This window comes from Oryx dammah, unplaced genomic scaffold (genome assembly GCF_014754425.2).
Source record: "Oryx dammah isolate SB20612 unplaced genomic scaffold, SCBI_Odam_1.1 HiC_scaffold_5, whole genome shotgun sequence".
NCBI classification, from domain to species: domain Eukaryota; kingdom Metazoa; phylum Chordata; class Mammalia; order Artiodactyla; family Bovidae; genus Oryx; species Oryx dammah.
The window spans coordinates 47,290,503-47,302,438 of record NW_024070189.1 but is presented as its reverse complement, the minus strand read 5'-3'; the positions used below and the strand labels follow the sequence as shown (position 1 = coordinate 47,302,438).

Sequence of the window (11,936 nt, the reverse complement as noted above, 5' to 3'; positions counted from 1 at the left end):
TTTTATTAAGATATAATTGATATATGACATGGCATTAAAGGTGTATAACATAATTTGATCTATGTTTGAGTATATATTGCAAAATGACTACCACAATGTTTAGTTAACATCCATCACCTGATATAGTTTTTCAAATACGTTAATTTTTTCCCTGTGATGAGACCATTACCTATTTAATACCATGACTAACACCTGAATAATTCTGCTCACCACCCAGGAGTACAAGTCCTTCACTCAGGGGAGTACTACTTATTATTATGCTTATTTCATTTATTATTTCAATGGCAAAGTAAATAGCCAGGCTTCACCACAAAACCTTCCATCTGATTCTCCCACTAAGCAAAGTCACTCTGCAGCTGACTGTTGAAATGATTTCCCAACTTGCCTTTGTTATACAAATCCTGAGGTTGATCAAAGAATGTGGTTTTAATGAGTAACCAGAAATTTAAAAGTAGTTCCCTTAAAAGTAGCCAAGTAAGCATAATCATAATTTATTTTACTGCTGAGAGAAAAAAAAATAGGGAATAAAATTGTATATTCATTTTGATCTTAGAACTGCAGAAAGATGCATAAAAAAAAGAGAGAAATACATGAAATTATTTTCTCTGGGTTATGAAAGCCATGGCCAAGTGTTATTTTTATTATTTTTTTGACCATACTTCTGCATGCTGCTGCTAAGTCGCTTCAGTCGTGTCCGACTCTGTGCGACCCCATAGACGGCCTCCCACCAGGCTCCCCCGTCCCTGGTATTCTCCAGGCAAGAACACTGGAGTGGGTTGCCATTTCCTTCTCCAATGCATGAAGGTGAAAAGAGAAAGTGAAGTCACTCAGTCATGTCTGACTCTTAGTGACCCCATGGACTGGAGCCTACCAGGCTCCTCCATCCATGGGATTTTCCAGGCAAGAGTACTGGAGTGGGGTGCCATTGCCTTCTCCATGCAGGATCTTAAATTTGAACCTGTGCCCCTTGCAATGGAAGTCAGTGCAGAGTCTTAACCACTGGACCACTAGGGAAGTCCTCTGAGTGTTATTTTCTTCTTCGTAGATTCTTGGTTTTTTTCAGCTTTTAAAGAATAACCATGTGTTACTTCTTCAATCAGAAGATTATTTTAAAACTAACTCAATGTGTAAAAAAAAATTAGTAGCAAGGGGAATACCTTGGTGTTCCAGTGGTTAAGACTCCAAGCTTCCTCTATAGGGCACCTGGGTTTGATCCCTGGGTAAGATCCCATATGTGTGAGGCATAGATTTTTAAAATGTATTAGATTTATTAAAAAAAATTAGTACAACATCAGTGGGACTGTCAGTGAGAAAAAAGAGATGATTATACTTCATAAGTCACAATAATAAGCCATTAATGGGTTATTATTTGCATTATTATTCTTCAGGGATGACAGACTTCTGCTGTATGACAAGGTATAACAATTGTCTCTACAAAAAAGGAAAATGTGAAACATTCTGAGTTCTTGAAAGTATATAAGACACTGACAAGCAGTAAATGAATATCATTATGCTCCATGAAGGCAGAGAGCAAGTCATGCTCACCTTTGATCATCCATAGCATCTTGCTCTATAGATACTAATTCATATTAAAGATACAATAATTATTAAGTATCAATTATGAATTATCAATCATTACAAATTATGATTAGTAATTAGTTGGGTACTGGATATTATCATTTTTGTCATATTAACTACTACTTATAATTAACACTTAGTAATAACCCCTGGCACTTGTATAATATTTCACAATTTACAAAGTGTTAACATACATTTTCTCTGTTAGTCTTCACAAAGAGTTTCTGGCACAGATAATATTCCCATTTTTCAGATTAAAAAAATAATAGGTATGAAATCATGGTGTAATGATTGATAATTCATAATTGATACTTAATAATTATTGTATCTTTAATATGAATTAGTATCTATAGAGCAAGATGCTATGGATGATCAAAGGTGAGCATGACTTGCTCTTTGCCTTCATGGAGCATAATGATATTCATTTACTGCTTGTCAGTGTCTTATATACTTTCAAGAACTCAGAATGTTTCACATTTTTCCTTAGAAGAAAATACTCCTGAAACTATGCCATGTATTTTATCAAGTATTTGTAAGTCCCTTTTATTGTACATGCACAAAGATACTATCTTTTACAATGTTGCTTGGGGGACTTCCCTGACAGTCCAGTGGTTAAGACTCTGTGCTCAGAGTTTAGTGGGAATTGGTTCAATCCTTGGCTGGGGAACTAAGATCCTGCATGCCACATGGTGTGGCCAATATATATATACATATTGCGAGGACTTCATAAGCATCCTGTACATGTATGGTCATTGGTGGATATATATATATACACATCCTCAATGTAAATTCTCCCATAACTTGAGTAATCCTTTGTTACCATTCTCACCATCTTTGAAAGCACATTAATTTAGGTCATTATAGTTCCAGAGAATGCTCTAGAATGATAATTTGCCAAAGTTTAGCAAGTAATTGACACTTGAATAACTTGCAAATCCATGCTCCTGGTGCTTTTCCTTATTGCCAAAGCCCCTCTCCTCATATCCTGCACTCAGAGTCAGACCTCTCACCTTTGAGGAAGGAGTAGCGGACCTCAGCATTGGCTCCCCGGTCACCATCCATGGCTCGGACCTGGAGCAGCTCTGCTCCGGGGACTGTGGTGTCAGAAACACGTGTCTCATAGTGGAGCTGGGTGAAGCGAGGACGGTGGAGGTTTCTGTCCTCCACGTGAATGGACACCCACACAAAGTTCCTCTTGATGGGCATCTCCTGGTCACGAACCTATGGGCCCAAGGGCGTGATGGGATGAGCAGCAAGAGGAATGGAGGAGGCAGGATTAGATAAAGGTCAATGAAATAGAATGCCAGTGAAAAATACACCCAATCGTAACTCTCTGTATTCCTTTAAGCTTTGCTCTGTTACATTCTTTTCTCTTTTTAAATAAATGTATCAGTTTATGATTATTAGACTGAGCTATTTTCATGGATAATTCCACTTTAGGAGAAAGGCAGAAATAAGCAGAGGAGCAGTATTTTCCAAATTTGTTCTTGGAGAATATTAGTTCTTCAAGATGTTAGTGTATTATTCAGGAAAAAAAATTCTGTAGTCAGGTAAATTTAGGGAGCACTGAACTAAGCCAAGTTGATGTTTTCTTTGCTGCAGGACTTCTCAGAGCCTTTAATATATATTTAAGTGTCCAGAGGATGATAAAGTAGCATGTAAGAACCTTGAGCCTTGAGTTGGAAAGGCTGGACTGTGATTCTGGTTCCATCTAAAAAACTGTATGATGGTGAGCAAGTCTCTTCCTCTGTGAGCCTCAGGTGTAAGATAAGAGAAATAGGACCAGGACTGGGACTCGAGTGAGACAAATGAGGGATGGAGGGCATAAATTCAGGAGGCTCTCACTCTCAGGGTTATGAAAGTGCAGGCACATGACCCTCGGAGTAAGCCCTTCCTCTTTTAGGCCCTTACATATCTGTTTGCTCTGGGTAGGATGGTCTCTGGGCCCCTCCCAGGTCTGATGCTATATGAGTTCATGCGATCACGCAGTCATGGAGCAAGGAGGGAATTGTTGGGGATATTTGGAGTGAGCCCAGGAATAGCCAAAGTTGCAGGAACTTCTTTGGCAGCCATCCCATCTCTTTCCTCACTCTCAGGCATCCGTTATGGAAGATGCCTCTGGCAGGCAGTGAAATGTCACAACTCATCTCATGGATTATCACTATAAACATCAGTACACCTGGCTCAGTAGGGGAAAGGGAACCCTCAGCATGCCTCCAAGCATGTACACCCCCACACATCCGCATACAAGCACATCCTTACCCAAGTCTTTGGTTAACTCACCATGACTGTCAGTGTGTGCTGGGAAGGCCCCGAGCCCAGGTCCAGTTTCCCCACAGTTACCAGGACACCACTACTGGGGTCCAGCTGGAAGAGACTGGCACTTCCTGGGTCTTGGCTGCCGTGTATGGTGTAGATAAGGCCCTTGCCCTTGTCTTGGTCTGTGGCCTGGACTCGGAGGAGCTCCACGCCAGGCATTGTGTCCTGAGGAACTCTGACCTCATAATGAGCCTCCAAAAACTGGGGCCGATGGTGGTTAACATTGGCAATCATGACAATGTAGACCTAGGGAGGCGGGTGAAAGAGAAGATGGACTGTAAGCTCCCGTGGGCCAGGGACCTTGTCTGTCTGCTTCTCCACTGTAACAACTAGGCCTGGCATACAGCAGTCACTTGATAAAATTTTGTCAAATGAATGACCATATTTCAGAATCACAAGACTTTAAGATGGTGGTTTTCAAAATCAAAATTCTTCTTTAAGGGCCTTTTCTTCAGATGAAATTTTTGGGGTGAAATTCCAGTATATGGAGCAAATAAAATGGGCTGAAACCAGAATAGAAATCCAGAGCCCCACTTCCCATCATTCCTTACATCTATGAAAGCCCTTAGGTGCTCTATCTTTAATTGAAAACTGCTCATTTAGATAAAACTCCTTATTATACAGAGATCCACAGTGGGAACAAGAATTCTCCCAAGATCACAGGTGTAGAGAGAGTGATCAGATAAGACTGGAATGCAGAACCTTGATTCCAGATTCAGTATTCTTTGAGGTGCACACATGCACAGAGAGCCTTCTGCGTCCTCATCCCTACCAAGGAGGCCCCAGTGTGCATTGGTGACATACTGGTGAGCACAGCTACTTCCAACCAAGGAAACCTCCTATCTCTTCTCAACTCAGGGCTCCCAGTGAGGCTTCTCACCTGGGTGGCAATGGTTTGGGACCCGTCGGTCACCTCCACAGTCAAGTTATAGCTCGACCTCCTCCTTGTATCGAGAGGCCTGGCAATGACGATGCTGCCCGTCGTCTTCTCAATGTCAAAGTCCATGTCCTTGTCCCCACCTGGGAGGGGGGTGGGGAAAAGCATGCACGGCCTCAGTGATGTAGGCAGTAATATAATAGCACAAGTACTAGAGGAGCTGGTAGCCGATCCTGTCGGGTTTTTGTCAAAATATTATCAAGATCCAAGTGATGATTCAGGAAAAGGTAAACTTATAAGGACTGGGGAGTCCCAGAGGAAGACCAAAATTTGCCCTACCGTGTATTCTGTTACTAGACTTAAAACGTGCAGGAGTGATGGAGCTCTGTGTCATGGCTTACAGGTAGTTTGCGTGGTCTAGAGAAGCCTAGACATGGGAAAAAATGGAAATAACTCTGTTTGGCAAGAGGGAATTGTTTATTAATAAACTATGAGAATCCAAAATATAGAAGCAGCATGCAGCTGTTTAAATGTCTGATAGTAGAAATCTGTTTAGTGACACAGAAATATGTCCAGGATGTATTTTAAAAGGTTATAAAACAATATTTTCCTGTAACCCTAAGTGTGTGGGTGTGTAAAGAAGAAGGACTAGAGGGAAACATCAAAATGAAAACAGTGGATTAACTTCTATTTAGTGGGAGTTTATCCTCCCACTGATTAGGTGATTTTTATTCTTTCTCTGTACTTATTTGTATTTTCCAAATGTTCTATACAGTGCATGTGTTAATTCTGTACAAAAGAAAAAATGTCAAATGCTTATAAAGAACAGTGAATTAGCAATGGAAGTAAATCTAGGAGATTAAAAAGCTTGAGATAGGTTTGGTATCCAACCTCTGAAGCAGGTGGGAGTCTCTGTGATAGGACTTCAGGTGGTACGGAAGCTCTTAGATTAGAGATTCTTGACCTGGAGTCCCTGGCTGGGTTTCAGAGAATCTATAACTATCCCCCCACCTAGCCCGCAAATTTGTTCACAAATTTGCAGGTCACAAGTAGCCTTCTAAAAAGAGAGCCTAAACATTCATCAGATTCCCAAAGGGATCTGTGAACCACTCCCAACCCCGATATGTTCTGACAAAATGTTGATTTAGAAACAGAAAGAAATTTCAGAGGAGGCTGTGAGAGCTTGGACCCAAATGTCTCCTACCACGAGAATGCACCCTTTCTCTGATCTTGAGGATGGAACCTGGGACCAGAATGTTAAGCATAGCCCCAGGGTACAGCTGGCCTCGAGTTCGTGGTCAGTGAAGTCAGCTCTGCAATGATGTTCATAGTGAGGCAGAAGAGGAAGCATAAAACTTGTGTTTTCTCCGCTGGGTCTCTCTGCCCACTCTCTGGACCTGTGTCTTAGGTCTCCCAGGAACTTGGGATAACAGGCCCCATCCATTTCTGGCTGGGGTTACCAGTGAGTTCCTGAGATCATAGATGGTATGAAGGAAAGCTTGGAAGAAGCAGTGTCCTGATAACTTACTGCCCCAGAGAAACAGGGAAGAGGCAATCACCACTCACAGCCAAGACAGAGGATGCCAGGAACATGACCTTGAGAGGGCTCAGAAGGATTGTGCCCTGAGGACTAGGGCTCAGGATGGGAGGGACTGGCCCTCCTGGGGCCCTTACCTGAGATACTGAACCAGAAGAGACCAGGTCGGCCCTCAACACTGATGACCCCCACCATGTGATTCACAGGGTCTGTCTCCATGACCGTAAAGCTGTAGTGGGATTCGTCAAAGGCCAGTGGGATGGAGGAGGGCCGGGGCTTGGGGATCCACTCGATGTGTAACCGGACGCTGGCCGAGAGCGGTGGCTGCCCACCATCTGTTGCCTTGACCTGAAAAGAGGCCAGAATTCAAGCTGAGGCTTTGTCTGTAGGGTTGGAGCCAAGAAACAAGAAGACCCAGGTGGCCAGGCCCAGAGACAGAGTGCCCTGTGGTGGACTGAGCTGGTCTTTCATCCACTAGTTCATCCATTCGGCACAGTTAGGAGCTTACAGTAAATAGGCACCAAGTCAGCGGCAGCGAGCACAGTAGTGAACAGAACATAGAACTATGCTCCAGAACCTTATGGGTATTGAAAGATGAATCAAAGCCACTATTAACTGAAGGCTTTGTGTGCTCATTCCTAAGACTTTCCACGCATGGGCTCTTTACCCTTCCCAACAACAATCAACATAATAAACTAGAATTTATTGAGCTCTCCCTATCATTATGCCCTGCTCTAAGAGCAATATGTGCAATAACCAATTCAATCCTCATGACTGCCTGGAGAGGAACCATCATCAGCTGTTTATTGCAGGAGGAACCCGAGGCTCTGCGTTGTGAATTCTTCTGCCAGGGTTGTCTGCCTGGCCAGCAGTGAGGCTGGGATTTAGGCTACCAACATGATAGCCCAGGCCCAAGCCACTTAACTATGTTAGCTTCCTACAAGGAAAATGTTCTCATCCCCATTTTACAGATGATGGAACAAAGGCTCCCAGGTGTAATGACTTGTCCATGGCCACACAGGTGTAAAATGTCAGTGCTAAGATTGGAACCCAGGTTTATCTTGATTTCAATGCCTCTGCCCCTCTCAACAAAAATCTTTAAGAACAGAGTGCATTTCCCAGGTAAGGACCTTATTGCCTTCAAAGAGAAAGGCCCAGAATTTTGATCTTTTGGCTTCTTTTTGGGAGAAAGCCATGGAAGGGAGGACTTCCCCCATCACGCCTAAAGGCTGTCTCCCCGGTCTTATATCCTCAGAGAAGATCCATCCCTGAGCAGGTGTGCACCCCGTCCCCACCCCCACCTGCCCCTCACCGTGAGAATGTTATACTCTCCAGCTGTGAAGGTGCTGCTTGCTGACACCACGCCTGTGACCGGGTCGATACTGAAGCCTGCCTCATCACTCTCCTCGATACTGTAGGTGACCCTGCCATTGAGACCCTCATCCAGGTCTGAAGCCACCAGCCTGTACACAGGCCCAGAGGTCCCTGGGATCAGCCTCTCTGGAAGGCGGACATTGAAGAGCTTGTGGGAGAAGACAGGGGGGTTGTCATTGACATCCATGATGCGTACCACCACCCTGGAGGTGGACCGGAGGGAGGGCTCCCCGTTGTCCAGCACAGTCACCTGGGGAGAGGATCCAGCGTGAGTTGACAGGCGCAAGGCCATGACAATGTATCGCCGCCCACCGCAGCTCGTCCTCTGCCCCTGCTTTCAAAAGCCTGGAAATACCAATCCGTCTGTTCTTTGGTGTATGGTCGTGATTTTTATTATCGTAACCTCATCTTCTTGGAACCCAGCTCTCTGGCAACCTCGCCCACAGAAAAGCCAGCAAGAACAGAGAAAGAAACCGGAAAGAACTGGAAGAAGACAAAGCCACAGAGGCTGTAACAAAAGCTGGGGCTCTTTACTCGGGAGGCCCATGGGCCATTTCTCCCAGACTTTTGACATTCTGTTTGCTCATAATTCTCATAAGCTTTGTTCTCGCTTTCCTTAAGCTACGGGAGATTAGAAAAAAACAAACGAGGAGGCGTTTATGGAGGCGTGGGCAGTACCTTTGGAGTCAGGCATGTGGCCCAGTGTATGAGATGAGATCTGGAGACAGAATAAAGGCACGAAAACAATTTCAGGACCAGGCGCTTGTCCATGTGCCAGCAAATTATCACATCCATCAGTATAGACAGGACGTTTCCACTCAGAATGCTTCTCAATTTTAAAAAGATGTTGCAATTTAAAGACAAATGCCTCTACTGAACTATGGAGAATGCCTCAGCGTCTAGAAGGCCATTGCTACTGCTACTGCTAAGTCACCTCAGACGTGTCCGACTCTATGCGACCCCAGAGACAGCAGCCTACCAGGCTCCCCTGTCCCTGGGATTCTCCAGGGAAGAACACTGGAGTGGGTTGCCATTTCCTTCTCCAATGCATGAAAGTAAAAAGTGAAAGTGAAGTTGCTCAGTCGTGTCCGACTCTTAGTGACCCCATGGACTACAGCCTACCACGCTCCTCCGCCCATGGGATTTTCCAGGCAAGAGGACTAGAGTGGGCTGCCATTGCCTTCTCCAGAAGGCCATTGAGCTGCTGCTTACTAGTGATGCCTGTTTTATGCAAAGGGAATGTCCAGAGCCTGGGATCATAGAAGGCAACACTGATTTCAGTTCTGCTGAGGAATATGTGTCCCTCCTAGCTGATGCCTTTAAGACTAGCAGAGATGCCTGTTCATCAGTTGTGGATAACACAGGACAGGGTTGACTAGAGTACTTCTGATTTAAGCCCCTCTGGGTCAAGACTGATGCCTCTCATTGGAATGGTCACCAGGGATGCTTATTTTAGAGACATCCTAGAAAGAGCACGACTGCCCACGTGGCTGAGTGGTAGAGAATACGACTGCAGTGCAGGAGATGCATGTTTGCTTCTTGGTGAGGATCCCCTGAAGAAGAGTGGCAACGCGCTCTGGTATTCTTGCCTGGAAAATCCTAGGGACAGAGGAGCCTGGTGGGCTAAAGTCTATGAGGTCACAAAGAGACCCAATTGAGTGTCTGAGCACACATGCACAGAAAAAGCATGGGCCTAGAGGACAAAGGTCTGGGTTTTCATCCTGGCTCTGCTACTGACCTAGTGTTTGACCTTGGGTGACTCTAGAGCATGAGGATGGGCCAGAAAGCATACTGGACAAAGACATAACCCATGTGTACTGCTCTGTTTTCCTTACACTCCCTGCAGGCATTACTAATTGATCAGTGTTTGCTGCTCAGCTTAAGTAGCAACTTCTCCCTGAGTCAGAACCCTTCTCAGCTACTGCCTGGAGACGCGCATGTGGCCCCAAGGCCTGGCTTGGCTCCAGCCTGGCCTCCTGCAGGAGGTTTTCAAATGTAGTGAAGGGGTTCAGCAGCATCACTCACCTCCAGGATGTGTTCATCTTTGTTTTCTCGGTCCAGCTGCCGGGCAGTGGCTAGGAGACCTGGAGGAGAGATGGTTGGGGGGAGACTGGAGCAAAGGGCTCCCAGGGCTATTTTACTGGGATAAATTCAATGCCTACATTCAAAGCCTAGATCAGAATTCTCCTGGTCTTGGGAGAGCGCGAACATAAAGAGGAAATAGAAATCTGGAGAGAGAGGAGGGGAGGAGAGGTAGGGATAGGACAGCAGAGGTCCCCACCTACTTCCTGCTTCCGCCACGAGGAGGGTGCTGAGCCCAGGACACTGTTGAGTGAAAAGGCAGCTCATCAGGAGTTATAACGGGGGTCACAATCACTGCCTCTAGTTCCCGAGAAATCACAAAGGGGTGACGTTTTACTCCTTTGTTCTAATTCTCTTGCTCACCTGGCACCTAGAATGGGCTCTTCCCATGCCCAGCTGGCACAGATGAGCCAAAGGAGGGCTGTCCTGGGCTCCTCCTAGCACTTCTGTAAATTCCGGAAGGTGAACTTAGTGATCTGTAATTCTGGTTTTCATTTTCTAGGCACTGTGGCTATAAATTGAGGCCATAATGGTGAAAAGGAGCCAGTTCTCTGCCTGCATCAGACAAGTCAAGCTCAAGATTGTTGGGAGACCAGAGGGGCACCTGAGCCCATAGACTTGAGAGGTCCTAGCTGGGTAGGCGGGACCCTTTTCAATGAAGGCAGAGCTATTGGTAGGAGGTTGTGGGTGTTCTAAAAGCTTTCTGTAAGTTTCTTGATCTTGTTTAGGCAATTAAATGATACAGTAATGGAATGAAGTGTGGGGTGGGGGCCTCCTGAGGGGGAAGGGGGATCTGGTGTCGGGGATGTGAGGAGTGACCTCTGTTGGGGGCGTGTCTTTGCCTTTGTCTCATTCTGGCTGTTTCTTCCCTCACTGAACGCAGCCATGGGAGAGGACCTAGGAGGTTGTTGGAAAGCCCCACAACCAGGAAGGAAGACGTTCCTCTGGGACAGAGTGAATATTGTTTCAGGTCGCCCCACCCAGCTTGTCCCCCCAAGCCGAGGAACCTGCCGGGAAAGGCCTGGCATCTGGGGGACCCCCAGGAAGAGTGCGGGATGAGAGGGCTTGGTGGAGAGCCTTCCTTCCAGCTCAGTCCTGCCCTCCTCCTGCTCCCTCTTCAGCCCCTCTCCCCTCTCTCTGTTGATTCCTGTCCATCCCCCACCTCTCTTGCCTTCCCAAGGATTCTTCTCCCCCTCCCCTCTCTGTGTGTCTGGGAAACTCAGTCACTGTTCTTCTATCTCTAGCTTTTCTTCTCTCTCTTTGCTTTCTCTCACCACCACCTCCCCTGCTGCCTTCTCCCGCACCTTCTCGGGGCCGGTGTCTCTGGAATTGCTGCTGGACCCCCTGGACCATTGCCCCTGTGGTCCTCCACATCCCCCTCTCTGAGGTTGGTATGAAGTCCTAGATGGGAGTAAGGCTGTTAGCAGAGAAAACTGGGGAAATCTGAATGAAATCTGTAATTTCCTGAATTCCCTCGCACCAGTATTAATTCTTAGTGTTGACACATACACTGTGTTAACATTAGGGGAAGCTGAGTGACCGGTGTATCAGAACTCTCTTTGCAGCTCTCCTGTAAGTCTATGATTATTTCACCATTAAAGAAGAAGAAAAAAGTTTTTTAAAAAAGAAAGAGAAAATGGACCTACTTGCTCTGTCTTCAGCAAGTCCTGGGTCTTCTCCTCCTGGCTGCTGCTTCCGTCACCATTTTTACCCAAGTGCCTGCCCAGCCTGCTGCCTGTCAGAATCTTCCCTTCCTGCTGTCCCATGAAGCCATTGCTGGTCCACTACACTGAGCAGCTTCCTCTCTCCTCGAAAGTCACAGCCTCGCATCTACTCATCTTTTACAATGTTGTACTCTTTACCCTGGTTCGACAGCTCTTTTTATATCCAAATCTTTATACTCCTCATGGATTGGGTTCCTCAAGGGCTGAAACTGTGTCTTATTCTTCTTCCCCTCTCCATAGCACTTAACTTAAATGCCTTATAAGGACAGACACCTTCAAACATTTGCGGAATAAATGAATCTCGGGCTTAACCAATGATTGTGGATGCTGGCAGAGATTCATTCATTCATTTCCTCATTATTTGTTGAGGTTCTATTCTGTGCCAGGCCTTGATATTATAGTTTTCAAAAAACAAAGTTCCTTTTCTGGAAAGCTTGTTGAAGTC

At 45.7% G+C, this 11,936-nt stretch overlaps 1 protein-coding gene across 2 annotated transcripts in view; it reads right to left on the bottom strand.

Annotated features, from left to right (window-relative positions):
- Positions 1-11,936, bottom strand: part of FAT2 (FAT atypical cadherin 2) — an 83,415-nt gene that overhangs the window by 41,547 nt on the left and 29,932 nt on the right. For both annotated transcript variants that reach the window (XM_040239549.1, XM_040239550.1), the window contains 6 exons: positions 9,711-9,769; positions 7,624-7,935; positions 6,449-6,659; positions 4,778-4,917; positions 3,862-4,143; positions 2,589-2,799 (listed from right to left, as the gene is read on the bottom strand). In XM_040239549.1, coding sequence (XP_040095483.1) covers positions 2,589-2,799; positions 3,862-4,143; positions 4,778-4,917; positions 6,449-6,659; positions 7,624-7,935; positions 9,711-9,769 — 1,215 coding nt within the window. The remainder of the gene's footprint in view (positions 1-2,588; positions 2,800-3,861; positions 4,144-4,777; positions 4,918-6,448; positions 6,660-7,623; positions 7,936-9,710; positions 9,770-11,936) is intronic.